The sequence below is a fragment of the Budorcas taxicolor genome, chromosome 1, assembly GCF_023091745.1.
Source record: "Budorcas taxicolor isolate Tak-1 chromosome 1, Takin1.1, whole genome shotgun sequence".
In the NCBI taxonomy this organism is placed as follows: Eukaryota; Metazoa; Chordata; class Mammalia; order Artiodactyla; family Bovidae; genus Budorcas; species Budorcas taxicolor.
In genome coordinates, this window is record NC_068910.1 from 194,489,581 (window position 1) to 194,508,281 (window position 18,701).

Sequence of the window (18,701 nt, forward strand, 5' to 3'; positions counted from 1 at the left end):
AGTATATATGATTCATATGCTCTGTCATTTGTCATTTGTTTTATATTGAGATATTTTGACACCTGAGTTCGTAGGTGTTATAACTTCTAGAATTCAATATACTCAAGCTGCTTTTTCCAACTGTATATGTGCCTGAAACTGTGATATTTCAGGTATGATATATCTCTCTCATATTCCGTCATTTTCTTCCTAGGTCTTCATTTTCTAATCATTGCAGATAATGAGGTATTAGTCATTTTTATAGATCAGATATTAAATGCTTACTGTATGCCAGGAACCATAATAAGTGTTTTAAGTATGCTATTTTACTCTCCTAATAATGTGCCACAGTAGTTACTGATACTGCCTGGATTTGACAAGGTAAAAAACAAGGTTCTAAGAGATTAAGTAAGTTAGCTAAAAGCTCAGTTTTTAAGTAAAAGAATAATCAGACTTAGTTCTGTCCAACTATAAAACTAAGTCTTTTTTTTTATTATTATACTGGGAGTTTTCACACTTTTTAGCAACACTTCTCTTTTTTAAATCAAAATAAAATAGACAACAATTTCATTGTTTCATTATAAATGTATCTTTGAAGCTAAAGTAAAACATAAGCCAATAAACAGATGCTGTTTTACTCAACACAGAATTCCATCAAGGGTTATTGTTGACAGTTGTCTCAGTATCCAGTTATTTTCGTATTTTTGTTTTGGAGATAGTCTTGACTCATACAGCTAAGTCATTGCAAATAGCAATGGTTTTTCAAGCGCTTTCTTCCAAATGAGATGCATAACCATGGCCCAGGCTTGATTGTTGGTGGCTTTTTTGGTGCCCTAAAGGATGAAATGAGAGCATTTCTGCCATCAAGGAAAGCAACCCTGTATTAGCTTCTTCCTGCTGAAATTCTTCATTAACAAATAGCAGTGACATGCTCCTGTTCTTTAGCAGTAATTTTTCCTGAATTGAATGTTATCTAACCTACCACTAGAAGGTTTTTAAAAAATGACTTAATATATACTTATTCAGAACCTGCTATATGCCAGGATTTCTGTTAGGTATTGGTGATGTGAAGCCACGTTAGCTATGTCGCTGCCATCAAGGATTTTATATTCCATAGAATAGGTAGGAAGCATCACTATGAACAGAGCTAATGCATGTGATGGAATTCCAGCTGAGCTATTTGAAATCATAAAAGATGATGCTGTGAAAGTGCTGCAACTCAATATGCCAGCAAATTTGGAAATTTGGTCACAGCTCCTGAATTGGTATATAATTACACACATGGCCATTTCACCTTCAGAGTAAAATGAACATTCAGGTACACTTTTCGAAGTCCTGCACACTGGGAGTATTTCCCTTCACTGCTGTCCTTTAGATATATTCTTGAAAGTGGCTGTCGTACCACAGTTGTATGCTATATGCTGCCTATGTATTATAATCCAGTCATCTGTAAACCATGATTAAGTCTTCTCTTTCTGTATCTACTCATCATAAAGAACTCCACATGAGGCCATGGTGTAGGTTAGGAGAAAGAAGATAGTGTAACAGGAGTGGGAAATCGTGGATATGTGGGCTGCTTCTTCATGTAACTTGAGCCTTCAGGGCCAGATTGGGCACAGTCTTACATATAACCACTTTCACTTGATCATGAAGTGCCGCTGTGCTCGCCCATCTTTATGTGTGCTGGGTTAGATAAAATCTGGTTTTTGACAGGCAGCTCAGGTTGCATGATTACATTCACTCTCTACTAAAACCTAGAAGCAAACTCGAACAGCTATTTCTCAAAAAGAGAGTAGCTATCAGCAGGGGATGGTAGATTTTTTGTTTCTCTGCCAAATCCTAAGGACTTGTGCTATGATTCAGCTCTAGGAGCCTGCCAAAGGCAGTTCAAGCTCCATTAGGTCTGTTGGATCATGCGGCCACAACGTGTGTGGCAGTTTGGGCCTGCTGCAGAGCCTTCTCTTGTTCTGGACTTCATTCAAAACCAGTACATAGGCCAAGGTACAAGAGAAATATGTTGTTTCCAAAATCCAAAAAGGCTCACTGGGTTGTGCCTTACTTTGCTTGTAAAGAGGGTTCTGAGCACCAAATTAATTTTTACCTTAGAAGGGATATCTTGACATGTTCCACACTCCTTGAGCTCTAGAAATTCACTGAGTTTGAAGGCCTCAGATTTTTTGCTGGATTTATTTCCTACTTTCTGAAATACAAATTTAAGTCCGGAGAAGTTGCTGTGTGTTACTCACTGGGTTCAGTCAGCATAATGTTATCACTGTAATGGAACAGCATGGTATCTTATTAAAGGGAAAGTCAATCAGGATTCCTTCAAACGAACTATGACATAGAGCTGGAGAATTAATATACTCCTAAGTTAGGACAATGGAAGTGTATTGCTGGCATTGCTAACTTAAGCAGATTGCTTATGGTGGTCCTTATTGACACGTATGGAAAATAAAGCATTTGTCTAATCAGTAGTTGCATACCAGATACCAGGAGATAAATTACTTTATTTACGCAGTGAAACTGCCTCTGATATATACCACCTGGTTAAGGCTATAACAATTCCCTGTAATTCTCTAAGAGTCATCTATCTTTTGCATAAGCCAAGTAGGCAGGATGAATGAGGATGTGATGGGAATCACCACCTTGCATCTTTCAAGTCCTTGATGATAACACTAATCTGTACAGTTATTCCAGGAATGTATTTACTATTTTCTTAGGTAGAAACGGGCTTCCCTTGTAGCTCAGTTGGTAAAGAATCTGCCTGCAGTGCAGGAGACCCGGGTTCAATCTCTGGGTTGGGAAGATCCCTTGGAGAAGGAAATGGCAAGCCACTCCAGTACCCTTGCCTGGAAAATGTCATGGACAGAGGAGCCTGGTGGACTGCAGTCCATGGATTCACAAAGAGTCGGGCAGGACTGAGCGACTAACACTAGGTGGAAACAGTTGTAATAACTTCCACCCAGCCTTTCTGACCATAGTAGCCCTCACTCCAGAAATCAGGGAACCAACACGGGAATTCTGCCACCTTCTGAGTATTATCTGTTTCAGTTATACATTCCTGAACTACAGAAATAACCACAAGATGTATTTGGAACCAACTGTGCCCACTGCAAGGAAGATCTATGCTAAAACTCTCTTGTTAACTTGACCTCCATAAGCCCCTCCTTGGTTTGGTGATTTGTCAGTGACCTTTTGAGTCACTTTGCGTTAGTGCCATTTTAGAGACGGTGTCCAAAAATCCCTGAAAAGCCTGATTATTTCCTTTCTCCCAGTGTGGAGTTACTGTGGCAAAAGGCCAGAGACTCTTTGGGAAGCCAGGGTAAAGTCAGTTTCAGTCTGGTTGATACTGTAGAGTTTGCAGGTGTCATTTGATGTTGATGAAAGTATCGGGGGTTTTATCAACTCAGTTTTTCTACATATATGAGTACGTGTTAGAAAAATGAGTCCTGAAGGTTTACTACTTAGGTGTTTATTAATGCTGATAAATTTAGACCATAAGCTGTATGTGATTGTAATCATTACAGTATGTAAGCTGTAAGTATTAGCAGGGTAGTTTCATCTCAGTTCACTTCAGTCGCTCAGTCGTGTCCGACTCTTTGCGACCCCATGAACCACAGTATGCCGGGCCTCCCTTTCCATCACCAGCTCCCAGAGTTTACTCAAACTCATGTCCATTGAGTTGGTGATGCCATCCAACCATTTCATCCTCTGTTGTCCCCTTCTCCTCCTGCCCTCAGTCTTTCCCAGCATCAGGGTCTTTTCAAATGAGTCAGCTCTTCTCATCAGGTGGCCAAAGTATTGGAGTTTCATCTTCAACATCAGTCCTTCCAGTGAACACTCAAGACTGATTTCCTTTAGGATGGACAGGTTGGATCTCCTTGCAGTCCAAGTTTCATCTAGCTGATGTAAACTGAAAGTAGTATATTAAACTCATGTAACTGACATTTTATGTAGTATTAAATATGCTCTCCCAGACTGTGTTTTTTGATACTACATTGTGTTTTCTTTGTGGTAAAGACTCCTCTCCCTTTTTACCTTTTCTATATTCTCTCACTTGAACGCCATTTGTTTCCCAACTCCTAACCTTCTCTTCTGTTCAGGGTTTCTCTGCTGGCTCAGAGGTTTAGAATACACGTGTCAGTACAGGAGATATTGGTTCAATCCCTGGGTGCAGAAGATCCCCTGGAGAAGGAAATGGCAACCGATTCCAGTATTGTTGCCTGGGATATCCTGTGGACAGAGTAGTCTGGCATGCTACACTCCGTGGGGTTACTAAAGTGTTGAACATGACTTAGCAACTAAACAACAATAATTCCCTTGTCAAAATCCCTGCAGTAATTTTCATTGCATGACTAATAATTGAATTTTAAGACACCACGATCCCCCGCACCTTGATAAAGTCCCTACTTCTTTGGACTCATTCATATGATCAGACTACACTGGGCATTTTCTTGTTTCTCTGAGAACCCCAGTTTTCCTTTTATAACATCAAAAATATGGCATATGTCGGATCACATTATTCTTACTCTTTCTTGACTAATGGACAGTCAGGGTAAGATTGTACCCTTTACATGGCAATTCTTATCACTGTAAACTTACTGTATGACAAGGTGTTGAAACTCTTAAAGGTATTTGGTTAATGGCCATGTGGGTATTCAGAACATTGTTCCAGGAAATGGATATCAACATAATTATGGATAGGCCCTGAACATTTGCAACTGTACAAATTTGGAAGAAATTCATATTTGAAATACTACAAAAAGTTCTTATTTGCATAGTCCACTTTTCAGCTAGTTCCCTTCCCACAAGTGTTTGTACAGCTCCTGAAATTGTTGATAAATGGGCTGTATGTGGTTTTGACAGATGGCTGACTTGGCACGCTTCAGCAATCTTGATTTTATCTTCCAACTACATAGAACCTTTCCAGTTTCCTGTGAGCAAGCCCTCAGAATTTCTGTAGAAACTGCATGCTGAATTCACATCCCTATAGAGTCTTAGAGGTTTCTTTGTATAGTAGCAAAATTCAGAAATGAAAACATGGTGTAAAATAAATCTGTTCATGGAAATGCAGACCATAGAGTTCATGTTTGTTGCATATATATTCTATATGCTTGTTATATGCAATTTACATGTTGATGTATGTATTTAACATTTATCAATTATTTCCAGTTTTAATGACATAATAATAAAATGAAATATTCCTTTCTATGTTTTATGGCTGGCCAAGGCTAGGTCTTAAAGAATTTGGCTAATATGACCTGGATAGTCCTTAAGTTAGTAAAAATAAGATTGACTTTTAAACACATGATTTTGATTCAGTTGGCCCTTGTTGATTCCCCTTGTACTACTTGCATAAGTTTTTTTTTATTTGCATAAGTTTTGATAGAGGCTTCTCTGGTACCTCAGCTGTCAAAGAATTCACCTGCAATGCAAGAGATTTGACCCAGTTCAATTTCTGGCTCAGGAAGATCCACTGGATAGGCTACTTACTCCAGTATTGTTGGGCTTCCCTTGTGGCTCAGCTGGTAAAGAATCAGCCTGCAATGCGGGAGACCTGGGTTCAGTCCCTGGGTTGTGAAGATTCCCTGGAGAAGGAAAAGGCTACCCACTCCAGTATTCTGGCCTGGAGAATTCCAGGACTGTATAGTCCATCGTGTCGCAAACAGAGTTGGACTCGTCTGAGTAACTTTCACTTTCAAGTTTTGATAACTAGAGTTTAACTCATTATAAAAATCAGTAATTTAGCCTTGAACAATAGCTATTGTTGTCTGTATTCATATTTATTTTATTGAACAGCCATTTACGATACACCCTTAGTGGAAAGAGAATATACTGAGAAAATGTAAAACAGGAGTGTTAAACAAAATGTTAAACAAAGATAGTAATGTCAATCCTGGGTTACTTGAAAATGCAGATTTTCCTTTCGTACTATAGAGTTGCCCAGTTAGTGTGGTTCAGATTTATTGTGTTTCAAATTCTGTTTGAACTCAATTAGTTACAGAGTTCTGAGTAAAGTTTCATACTTATCTTCTTACCTGCAATCTAGGTCTCTTTACTTTTCTCTAGTTTATAAGATTTTATTTAAGAAAAGGATTTGTGAACATTTGAAAAATCATACTTTAAGTAACAAGTGTTCACAATTAATTTATTTCCTTGTATGTAATATATTTGTCATAAAGCGAGTACTATTTTTACTTTAGCTGATTATCCTGCCTGTATGTTGTGGCGAGGAGAGTTAATAGGGAAAAGTTATTGATTAATAGTACCATGTGATACTGTTTTTAACAAAAATGAATTTTGGTGGTGTGGAAACTTATTTTTCAGGTTGAAGCACTCAATAAACTAAAAACTTTAAATAGTTTAATCAAACTGAATGCAGTGAAGCTAAATAGAGCCAAAGGGAAAGAAGCAATGCATACTTGTCTAAAACAGAATGCTTACCGTGAAGCCCTCTGTGACCTGCAGTCACCTCTGAACCCATGTGTTATCCTCTCAGAACTCTAGTAAGTGACCTTCTATACTGTGCTTGGTGAACTTCCCTTTAAATAATATTGTAAGAGGGATTTCCGGGTGACTGCCTTAGGGGAGCAGTGAAGACAGCTCTTGGTAATTGGAATAAAATTAAAGAAGGAAAGTCTTAAAGTTCTCAAAAGTTATTCTTAATGTTAGTAGGGTGTTTGCCTTCTAGCTGAATTTACCAGTGGGGTTAGTGAAAGTTAATTTCCATTCAGTTGTATGTAATTAAATTTGTTTTCTGTATTACTGGTTTCTTAGTTGAAAGTCTTAGTAAGCAAAATGTTGGCAGCCATCATAGATTATTTACTAGTTAAACGTTCCATCAAAATGAAATTTTTCAATGAACTTAGAAAATGATTTCTTATTTTTACTTTTCCTGTAAAAGTAACAATGGGAAAGTAATTATTATGTTCAGTATATCAGGATTCAAAGTTGATCCCTCTTAGGAAATCACGAATAAACTCACAATCCAGTGTTATATTCTTATTGTTATTGTCCATGTATGATAACAAAAGTTAAAGAAGAATAAGGAAAGAAAAGGAGAAGTTTTAAATATAGCAGTGAGAAGGGTGAGAAGGACAAATCTGGATTTTCAGTTCAGCTTCTTTGTAATCACTGCATGCCTACCAAGGCTAGGGTCACAGTTGCTTTTCTGCCAAGAAGAAATGTTATAGTTTTGACTTCCGTAGACCTGAATGGAACAGGTGAGGGGTTTTCCCAGGCCTAGTATTTCATAGCAACATTACAATCTTGCCATATGTTTTAACTGAAGTGGGCTAATTTTTCCCTTTCTTCCTTTCAGTGTTGAGAAGTGTAAATACATGGATTCCAAAATGAAGCCTTTGTGGCTTGTATACAACAACAAGGTGTTTGGTGAGGATTCAGTTGGAGTGATTTTTAAAAATGGTGATGGTATGTATTGAATTATTTACAGTGCCAAATTTCTTAGTATTTTTCGTTTGTCATCTGTTTGCTTTCTCTGAAAGATGATGTGAAAATGTAGAACAAACACATGGCAGCCAATAGGTAGCTATTAATGGTCATTAAGTTGAATTTGACCTATCATAAACCCCCTTTTTTTCTCCTTTGGGAAAGTGATTTGTATAGCTCACTTACATGCATTGTTCTAATAAACTTTCCCTTTTTCCTACAAAATACGATGCTGTGTATTCCTTGGTTAAAAGCTTATAAAGTATAAGAGAATATTTTCAATACATTCATAACATTGTTTCAATGATAACAATTTTGATATTGCTGCCATAGTTTTATGTTTTAATTAAACATTTTACCCATATTTTATAAAAGAAATGCCTCTGAAGTAATCACACCAAGGAGAAGGTAGTCATGATTGCTACCATTCATTAGTTTTGTGATTGCAGGCAAATCACGTGAAATTCATTGAGCTTCAGGTTCTCCCTGTCCATGAAGATTATATCATCTCTGTGTTGGGTCTGTTAAATGGAATTAAGTGAACCTAAGTGTATGTGCTTACAACTATTTTAAAAGAAATTTAAAATTCTGGGAAAAAATTCAGTGTTTATTTTCCAGCCAGTTAATTCTGGCTGAATTAGTTAATCTTAAATTAATGTTATTAAGCATAAAGTAGGAAGCACTTATATAAGGGCTTTTCTCACTTAGATTTACGGCAGGATATGTTGACACTCCAGATGCTGCGCTTGATGGATTTACTCTGGAAAGAAGCTGGTCTGGACCTCCGGTAAGATTTCTAGTGAATTTCTTTTTATCTCATGTTGTATTCCTTCCACGAAAGAGTTTTAAAAACTTCTTGTTGATTTCTTCCTGATATTATTATTGGTGGTTGTTCATAATCATATCCATATAATACTTTATATTTACAACAATCTCTCAATACATTATCTTACTGAAATCTCATCAAGTGTAAAACTATACTTATGACAGCAAGAGTCACATCCCAATCTGCGGTTTTGGAGGTGGTCTCAGGAAAGATGCACTGGTGGTTGCAAGAGTGATAAGCCAGAGAAGGGCCTGTGCCTCTTCTTTTTCAGCCTTGTAACCCGGATTCTTTTAACCTTCCTGAAAGTGAAGTCTTTAGGACTTTAAGGGTTTTTTGCTTGCCACCATTGTGAGGAGTAGACAGTGAGCAGAACAGGTTTATGGTGACAAAGAAAAAGGAAACATAATGGATTTTTAAAGATTAATTATTATAAATCTTAATTGGAAACACTGTTGATATATTTAATTACATAAAAATATAAGGTTCAAATGTCAGCAAAGCAAATTCAAGACTCACCCCATTATTTGATTCATAATGAACAGGACAAAGGGATAAAAATTCTAAATATTAAAAAGTTCATAGAAATAAATATATAGGGAGATGTGAAAAGGCCATTCAGGTTATAAAATAAATAAGCTAATAATTATGCAAATACCGTTTGTTCTAAGGTAGAAGTTCAAATCAGAAAAGGCAATGGCACCCCACTCCAGGACTCTTGCCTGGAAAATCCCATGGACAGAGGAGTCTGGTAGGCTGCAGTCCATGGGGTCGCTAGGAGTCAGACATGACTGAGTGACTTCACTTTGACTTTTCACTCTCATGCATTGGAGAAGGAAATGGCAACCCACTCCAGTGTTCTTTCCTGGAGAATCCCAGGGACGGGGGAGCCTGGTGGGCTGCCATGTATAGGGTCGCACAGAGTTGGACACGACTGAAGTGACTTAGCAGCAGCAGCAGCAGTTCAAATTAAAAGAACAATTAGATACCGTTGATTTCTTACCAAAAATTTTGTTAAATGAAATGCAGTCTGGAGCACTGTTGCAGTAACAGAAACACAAATATTGTCGTATACCATTATAAATTAATATAAAGCTCTGTATCATTTATTTATACTCTATATCCAATATTTCCATAATTTAATTTAAAATTAAAAAGGTAAAAAGAGATTTATATACAAAGGTACTCATTCTTGCTTTATTTACAGTTAAAAAAAAACTGGGCCACCCTTTTCAACGTTTGTTCAGTAGTATAATGGTTTAAAAAATGATGTGCTTTCACGTATGACGAAACATCTCAGGTATTTAAAAGTATTGTTTATAGAGAATTTCGATCAGTTTGGAGGTGCAAACAAGTAAGATGCAAAAAATATTTTAATAGAATGATTTCAACCATTTGAAAAGCTTCCTGAAAAATGACACACATTTTAAAATGTTTACAGAAACTAAAATGGTATAATAGACATTACTTATGGGTGGTAGGATTAAAGATGATACAATCCCCTCTGCTCTTGGTACACCTGGTTCTCTAGATTTCTACAGTATATTCCTTTTAAGGAGAGAAAAACATTAAACATATTTCATGATATAATATAGAACCATACAGTTAAAAAAATTTTTTCCAACTTCATCTTTTACTTCTTTGTTTTTCTAAACTGTGAAATATTTTAAACATGAAATATAGATGATAATTGACAATATTTTTGTGCTGTTAAACCCAGATTTGTGTAGATATTTAATAGTTTAATGACAGATGTTAACATGTTTTCATATTTACTTTTTTAAAAGAGAAATGTGCAGATCAAATTGATGCATTCTTATGATCTTCTCCTTTCTCACAACTCAGGATTTACCATTATTCTAAACTGTAATACATGTATGTTTGTGCTTAAACTATATATTATATATCTATTGAATGTTTTGAACTTCTAATAAATAACTATCATATCACATGTAATTTTTTGCAGTTTACTTTAATTACATGTTTCGAGGTTTATCAAGATTAATATGTGAAGTTTCTAATTTGTTATTTTTACTTCTGTATTAATGTTTTGAGTAAATACACAAATTTATCCATTCCCCTATTAGCAGCTGTTTGTGTTTATTTGTTTGTACACTTCTCTTAACTTACATTTGGAAGAGTTCTTTAGTTTATATAGCCAGAAGTGGAATTGCTGGGTCATAAAGCTTGTATACTTTCACCCTTACCACTGTTGCCCAAGTGGCTTCCAGAATGTTTATACCAGTGTTATGTTTCTCCCCAGAAATATCTCCTTGCCAATCAGACTTGCTAGTTTTTTGCAAATCTAGTGGATGTAATATGGTATCTCATAGAGTTTTAATTGGCATTTCTTTGGTTGAATAATTTTTCAGTGTTTATAATTAATGTGTTTTCTCTCTGCTGTGAATTACTTAGATTCCTTTAAGGTTTATGCTTTTTGTATTATTTTTTTAAAAATCCCTTTGCTGTACAGTTACCTTACAGATGCTGTATTTTTTTTTTTTTTTCTGAATTTTAAACTTGACTTCTTTTCTATCTCTGCAAAAGTTTAGTCCTAGTATTGACTTTTTTGGGATTTAGGTTTTTTTGACTACTCTTCTTGAGTCCCTTTTGAGGCTAAAAATTGTCTATTTCTTCATTGTTTTTTAATTTATTACCATACTATTTATATTATCTTGTCAACTTCTGCTGTGTTTAATTTTTTCCTCCTTTTACATTTGTAAAATTATTTTGTATGGAGTATTTTTTCCATATTAGTCTTCTCTAGATTAGTCTCAGAGGATTGCATCTTAAATTCTTTAAGTATTTTAAAAGAACGGGCTTCTAATTTTTCTCTTTTTATCATTGATTTCATCTTTATAGTTTCCTTCGTTTTACTTGTGTTAATTCTGTTTCTGATTTTTTGAAACAGAACATTGCATGTGTATGTGTGATAGTTGCTCAGTCATGTCCGACTCTTTGTGACCTCATGGACTGCATCCCGCCAGACTTCTCTGTCCATGGAATTCTCCAGGCAAGAATACTGGAGTGGATTGCCATTCCCTTCTCCAGGGGATGTCCCCGACCCAGGGATCGAACCCTGGTCTCCTGCATCACAAGCAGATTCTTTACCATTTGTGCTACAGAGACATTAATTTCCGGTTTTTAAAACCATACATATATTTCTTCTAACTGCCTTAACTGCTTCCCATAAATTTTTTTCCCTTAAGTTTTAAAATGTACTTGTTTGTCCTTTTTTATAGTACATCACACTATATAGAATTTACTTTTAAATGTTTTATTATTTCCATTTTTATTTCTTCAAGTCCTGAACTAGTTTAAATTATTTTGACTCCCAAATTACATTGAACTTTTTGTTGGTGATGAGTCTAAGATGTCTTAATTTTATTGTACCTGACTACTGTCAGATTTTGTGGTCTGTGTAAGATCAATATCATGTTTATTAAGATTTTTTATGCATTACCATATGCCCAGTTTTTCTATCAGATGGATTGTGATGTTCATTGATTGAAAATATTTCAGATGCTGTAGTTAATAACTATAAAGTCATAAACTGGTTTGTTATATCAAATTTGTTGATTATGTCCAGATCTCTCTTCTCATTAAAGTTTTACTTGTCACTTCAGAGTTATGTTAAAACCTCCCAATATAATAGATATTTGTCAGTTTCTAGCTTGCAATTTTGTTAATCTTCTAATTGTGATTTTAATTTGCATTTTCCACGTGAGTCTGAGTGAACTCCGGGAGTTGGTGATGGACAGGGAGTCCTGGCGTGCTGAGCTTCATGGGGTCGCAAAGAGTCGGACACCACTGAGCGACTGAACTGAACTGAATGACTAATAATGTCGGCCAGATTTTCATGTGCTTGTTAGTCATTTATATATCTTATTTGGAGAAATACCTATTCAAGTTTTTTGCTCATTTTAGAATTGGGTTATTATATTTATCTATTGAGTTATGAGTTCCTTTTATATTTTGGATACTAGACTCCTAGTGAATACATTATGGGCAAATATTTTCTCCCATTCTGTGGGTTTGTTCACTTTCATCATACTGTCCTTAGATGCATAAAATACTTACTTTGATGAAGTTCAGTTTATCTGTTTTTTCCTTTAGCTTCTTGTGGTTTTGGTGTCAGATCTGGAAAACCATTATCTAGTCCACTGTCAGGAAGATTTACACCTATGCTTTCTTCTGAAAATTTTAGTTTAGCCCTTATCTAGGAGGTCATTAATCCACTTTTAGTTAATATTTTTGTATGGTACGTGGTAGGAGTCCAGTTTCGTTTTTTTAGTGTGTTGGTATCCAGTTGTCGCAGCACCATTGTTGAAAAGATTGTTCTTTCTTCATTGAATTGTCTTGGCGCTTATGTGAAACATGAATTGACTATAAATGTGAGGGAATTTTCCTAGAGTCTAAATTCTATTTCATTGACCTATATATCTTATTTCTATGCATAGTCTTGATTAATTTGTAGTAAGTTTTGAAATTGGGAATTGTCTGCCTCTATTCCCTTGTAGGAGTTCTGTGGTTTCAGGTCTTACATTTAGATCTTTAATCCATTTTGAGTTTATTTTTGTATATGATGTTAGAAGATATTGTTTACATTCTTTATTTGTAGCCATCCAGTTTTTCCAGTGATGCTTATTGACGGGACTGTCCTTTCTCAGTTGTATAGTTTTGCTTCCCTTGTCATAGACTCATTGATCCATTGAATGAGTATACTTTTGGACTCTGTTCTGTACCATTGATTTATGTGTCTGTTTTTGTGCTGGTTACATGATGTTTTGATTATTGTAGCGCATTCTGAAATCTAGGTATGTGATAAGATTTAGGATTATTCAGGTTCTTTGAAAAATGTCATGGTATTTGGTTCATTTAAATAATTTCTGTTTATTTAAATATAGTCTCTGGTGATTCATCATTTTTTCCCTCTAACTTTTAAAATTTATTTTTGGCTGTGCTGTCTCAGTTGCTGCATGTGGGCTTTCTCCAGTTGTGGTGAGTGTGAGCCACTCTCCAGTTGTGATGCATGGGCTTCTCATTGTAGTGGTTTCTCGCTGTGGAGCATGGGCTCCAGGGTACACGGCCTTCAGTAGGGCCCTAAAGCCAAGGTACATAGGCTTAGTTGGCGAGCGGCATGTGGAATCTTCCCAGACCAGGGATTGAACCCATGTCCTTTCCATTGGCAGGTGGATTCTTAACCACTGGACCACTAATAAAATCTGATTCATCATTCTTATACTTCTCTTTTGTTCTTTAGATACGGCTCCTTTTATTTCTTTGAACATACTTAATAGAGGGTTTTAATCTTGTGAACCTTGAAAATCAGGTTCTTTCCCTTGTTTAGGACTTTTTTGTTATTGCTGTTTATTTCATGACTTCTCAATTAATTTTGTAAAGTTTGTGTTCTTTATCATGCATGGTCACTGATTTCTCTGCTTGGTTAGTTTATTGGTCAGCTAATGGTTAACCACAGATTTCCTTAAATGCCTGGATTTCTTAAGTCTTCCAATCTTTACTGAGGTTTCTTGTGCATGTTGGGACATATCTTGAGGCAGCCAGGTAATTTAGAGCTGTGACCCCTAATTTGTGCAAGCCTCAGTTTGTAAGAAGTGAGTGCTAGGGCCTTCTCGATTCTTTTCTCTCCCTTTGCACAACCCCAGAAAGGCATACAACCATGCAGCTTCTAGATTCCTTTGGATGTGTTGTAGTCTTTCATATCCTTTATGAACATCTCATTCCACAGTTTTTCCTTTAAGTCTTTTGTTAAAGTTTTTCTTTATTGTTTGACCCAACTATTATTTACCCTTAAGACAGCCTCAGTGTTGAACACCTTATTCCTGGTTATTTTTGAGAAACACCCTTAACTAAAAGGCAGTTCACAGTAGGCAAGGTCTCAGTCAGGTCAAAGAAACACAGAATTGTTAGTGCGATCTTCTTAGAAATTGCAAAAGAGTTCAAAGAATGACAGTTAGGTAGAACTGAGGCTTTGAAGGTGCTCCAACCTCTTTTTTGTCCCCTCTAGAGGCTCCAGATTGCTGTAACCACAGTGATTATGAGACATTTGTTGCCATGTCTACTGAAGAACTAGAAAGTAGATGGGATAAGTAACAGTAAAACACAACTGAGATTCAGCCAAAAAATACTCCCCAGATCAGTGCAAACCATTTTTATATTTCCGTATTACTGAAATAGTTGATTGTTACAATATTTTGCCAGTGTTGTTATTATAGCAGAGGGGGTTTTCAAAGGTCCTTAACTTCCTGGTTTTGCTTATCAGTTCAGTTCAGTTCAGTTCAGTTCAGTCGCTCAGTCATGTCTGACTCTTTGCGACCCCATGAATCACAGCTCGCCAGGCCTCCCTGTCCATCACCAACTCCCGGAGTTCACTCAGACTCATGTCCATCGAGTCAGTGATGCCATTCAGCAATCTCATCCTGGGTCGTCCCCTTCTCCTCCTGCCCCCAATCCCTCCCAGCATCAGAGTCTTTTCCAATGAGTCAACTCCTCGCATGAGGTGGCCAAAGTACTGGAGTTTCAGCTTTAGCATCATTCCTTCCAAAGAAATCCCAGGGCTGATCTCCTTCAGAATGGACTGGTTGGATCTCCTTGCAGTCCAAGGGACTCTCAAGAGTCTTCTCCAGCACCACAGTTCAAAAGCATCAATTCTTCGGCACTCAGCCTTCTTCACAGTCCAACTCTCATATCCATACATGACTACTGGAAGAACCATAGCCTTGACTAGACGGACCTTAGTGGGCAAAGTAATGTCTCTGCTTTTGAATATACTGTCTAGGTTGGTCATAACTTTTCTTCCAGGGAGTAAGTGTCTTTTAATTTCATGGCTGCAATCCCTATCTGCAGTGATTTTGGAGCCCAGAAAAATAAAGTCTGACACTGTTTCCACTGTTTCCCATCTATTTCCCATGAAGTGATGGAACCGGATGCCATGATCTTTGTTTTCTGAATGTTGAGCTTTAAGCCAACTTTTTCACTCTCCTCTTTCACTTTCATCAAGAGGCTTTTTAGTTCCTCTTCACTTTCTGCCATAAGGGTGGTGTCATCTGCATATCTGAGGTTATTGATATTTCTCCAGGCAATCTTGATTCCAGCTTGTGCTTCTTCCAGTCCAGCGTTTCTCATGATGTCCTCTGCATATAAGTTAAATAAGCAGGGTGACAATATACAGCCTTGATGTACTCCTTTTGCTTATATTACCTGGTTATAGAATTTGAAAATACAGATTGATAGCTACTTTCCTTAGAAATCTAGAAGATGTTATTCCATAGTATCCTGACCTCTGTTGTCATTTTCTAAAGTCTTCTGTCAATCTAAACAATCTTTTTTTTTTTTTTTTAATTCCCATTGCAGGAAAAGTTTTCTTTGTCCTTGTTTCTATAGTTTTTCTATAATTTGTCTGTTTGGATTTCTTTTGATTTATTTTTACTTGCCTGTTTTCTTTGTATCTTTTTTTTAATAGAAAATCACATTTTTTAGTTTCTGCAGAATGCATCCACATTTTTCAGCATTGCAGTTTCCTTCATTTTCTCTTGAAAGTTAAGTAGATGTATTTTGATTTTTCCTGTTTTTTCCTACATGTCTTCTTAATATCTTTGCTATTTCTCTCCTTTTTATCTTTTTTGTAGTTTCTTTTATTCTATCTTCCAGTTCATTAATTATCTGTTCAGTATTGTCTAATCTCTTGTGTATCAGTGTAGTGTGTTTGTTTTGGTAATTGTTTTTTAGCTGTTGTATTTGATTTGATTTTTGTATACCTCTTTTCCCGTTAATACTGTACTTTTCTCTTTTTAGACTTTCTATTCCTTTTTTATGTCTTTATCATCTTAGCATCTCTTTCACGCTTTTCTCTCTTAGGGTATCACCTTTTGATTTACATGCTTAATCTTATTCCTTTCCTTGTGTAGTTACTAATATTTAGTTTTGAAATCATTATTGGTGAATATAGTGTTTTCTGTGATGGTCCTTTGCCACCTGGGGTGTGAAAGTTCCTCCCAAAATGAGTTTTGGTTTCGTTTGTTCTTTTGCCCAAGATCTTCATGCATGAGCAACCAGTTTTTATGTTAACTCTGCCTTCAGGCTCTCATATTTCAGACTATATTTGAGTCTCATAAGGATATGGGAAGGCTTGAGTTTTTTGCAGTTTCATGAATCTCTCCTTTTTTATTGCCCACCCCAGGCCCAGGTTAGATCTAAGGCAAACTCTTATTGTATATCCTGTCATAAATGAGCAGACAGACGTTTTCTAGTTCTCTTCATACATTTGATAGCCTTTTTCTAGCCCCAGCTTTGTGTAGGATTTCAAGTCCAGATCCTGCCTCTCGGGGGCTCAATGCCATGTCTCTTTTCTCATGCACATTAAAATGTCAGCCAGGTCAGTAACTTCCTGAGCCACTACTGTAAATAATCTATATATCTGGAATATAGAAGTCTCCTTTTCTTTCTTATTAATTGTAACTTTTAAAAGCTTTTTTACTTTATTATTTTTATGTGTTTTAGTATCTACAGCAACTTTGTCCACAAGGTTGCTAGCAACAGTTACACTTGCGCTTGACTTTATCCCTGCAAGGTTAGGAGTATTTATTTATTTCTGTTTAAGTTCAATGTATTAAAACCTAAAATATTTATTTATTGAACAATGTATTGTATTAGTTTCTTCACATATGTAATGTCATGTAATTTACAAGAAAATGAGAAAATTCCTTTTCAGCAGATGAGAAAGTTAAAGTTTAAGGGATTTTAAACAGTTTGTCAAAAATTATAGAAATAGTTAGTGGTGGAGCTAGATCCAAATTGCGGTCTGTCAGACTCTAAATTTGATTTCAGTTGTTTTATTATTTGGCAGTTAGAAAAAAATATGGTAAGACTTACCTAATAACTCTTTGTATATAAAAGTATTCTGGTGACCCAAGTATGTAATTGTCCACTGTTTTGTTTGTTTTTAAGAGTTCTCCGGTCTTTGAATTTTTCCGTTGTAAACTTTTCCAATACTGTTGAGGTAGATTGAACAATTTCCCATAGGTTTTCTTCCATAAATAGGACTTGTAGGTGTGATTGGAATACAGAAGTAAGATTATAGTACATCTAAAAAGGACCTTTGACTACTGTCATTTTAAAAGATTCTTGCTTTTCAATTAGCAGAAATTTCTAATACATATGTGTCAAAATAGAACAGGTAGTTTTGAATAGGTAGCAAACTTTTGGTCAATAACAGTCATAAGAAATATTATGTAGATAAGAGGGGCATGGGTGAATGTAAGAAATTATTCCTGAGGAACACAAACTCAGGGGGTCTGACCTACCTTTTTTGTTTTTCCTTCTTTTTTTTATGGCCGCATTTATGCTGTAGGTACAAAATGATTTAATTACCTACAGTACTTAAAATATTTACTATCTGGTTCAGTTCAGTCAAAGTTTATTAATTGTTCTTATAAAGTAAACCCCAATGAAACTGATTTTACTTGATTTGTCCATAAAAAATGGGGAAAACTTTTCAAGCTTTGGCTGGTAACTTGTCACTTGTTTCCTTGGTCAGCACATAAAGCTCCACAGTGGGCTACTATACTAAAGTTGAGCAGCTTCTAGCCATCTGATGAGTCTTTTTAGTTACGAAAGACTGACCTAAAGACTATCCTTAGTTTAATCAGACTAATTGAAATCCAAACTAAGTTCTTTTCTCCTAGTTTTTTTGTTTTGGCCATTCTATTTAGCTGTAAAGCAGTTAGCATCAAATGAAGTTCATTGTGACCTCAGGCAAAGGGAGGCAGCCACATGTGGGAGTGCTAGAAATAAACCTGGTATCTGTCTCAGGGGAAACAGTGTGTGTCTGACAAGAAAAAGGAACTTGTCTGTTCAGTGAGATCTTTGCTGACTTTTTGTACTCTGACCCCATGTTTTTAAAAATATGCAGGATTTTAATTCTTTTGAGTTCATTTTCAAACCAATAGCTGTTTTTTCCACCAAACTTTTTTTTTTTCTTTTTTTAGTTTCTATAAATATACATGCCCCAGTGTTGGTGTTGTGTTTTTTTCTTTTGGCCAGCTGTTCAGGTTAAACTGGTTCATGTAGCACACACTATTTTTTAAAAATAATTTTATTTATTAATTAATTTTGGCTCTGCTGGGTCTTCATGCTGTGCTAGCTTTTCTTTTCTATTTTTCTTCCGGCTTTTCTTTAGTTGCGATAAAAGGTGGCTACTCTCTCGCTGTGGCAGAAAGGGCTTCTCATTCCAGTGGCTTCTCTTGTTGTGAAGCATGGTCTCTAGGGTGCATGGACTTCAGTAGTTACAGCACATGGGTTCAGTAGTTTCAGCTCGCAGGCTCTAGAGCAAGGGCTCAATAGTTGTGGCCCATGGGCTTAGTTCCTCTGTGGTATGTGGGATCATTCCCAGTGAGGGATAGAATCCATGTTTCCTGCATTGGCGGGCAGA

General features: G+C 36.2%; 1 protein-coding gene across 1 annotated transcript in view; it reads left to right on the top strand.

Annotated features, from left to right (window-relative positions):
- Nucleotides 1-18,701, top strand: part of PIK3CB (phosphatidylinositol-4,5-bisphosphate 3-kinase catalytic subunit beta) — a 128,087-nt gene that overhangs the window by 95,820 nt on the left and 13,566 nt on the right. The window contains exons 16-18 of the mRNA XM_052638271.1: nucleotides 6,307-6,485; nucleotides 7,301-7,410; nucleotides 8,137-8,215. Coding sequence (XP_052494231.1) covers nucleotides 6,307-6,485; nucleotides 7,301-7,410; nucleotides 8,137-8,215 — 368 coding nt within the window. The remainder of the gene's footprint in view (nucleotides 1-6,306; nucleotides 6,486-7,300; nucleotides 7,411-8,136; nucleotides 8,216-18,701) is intronic.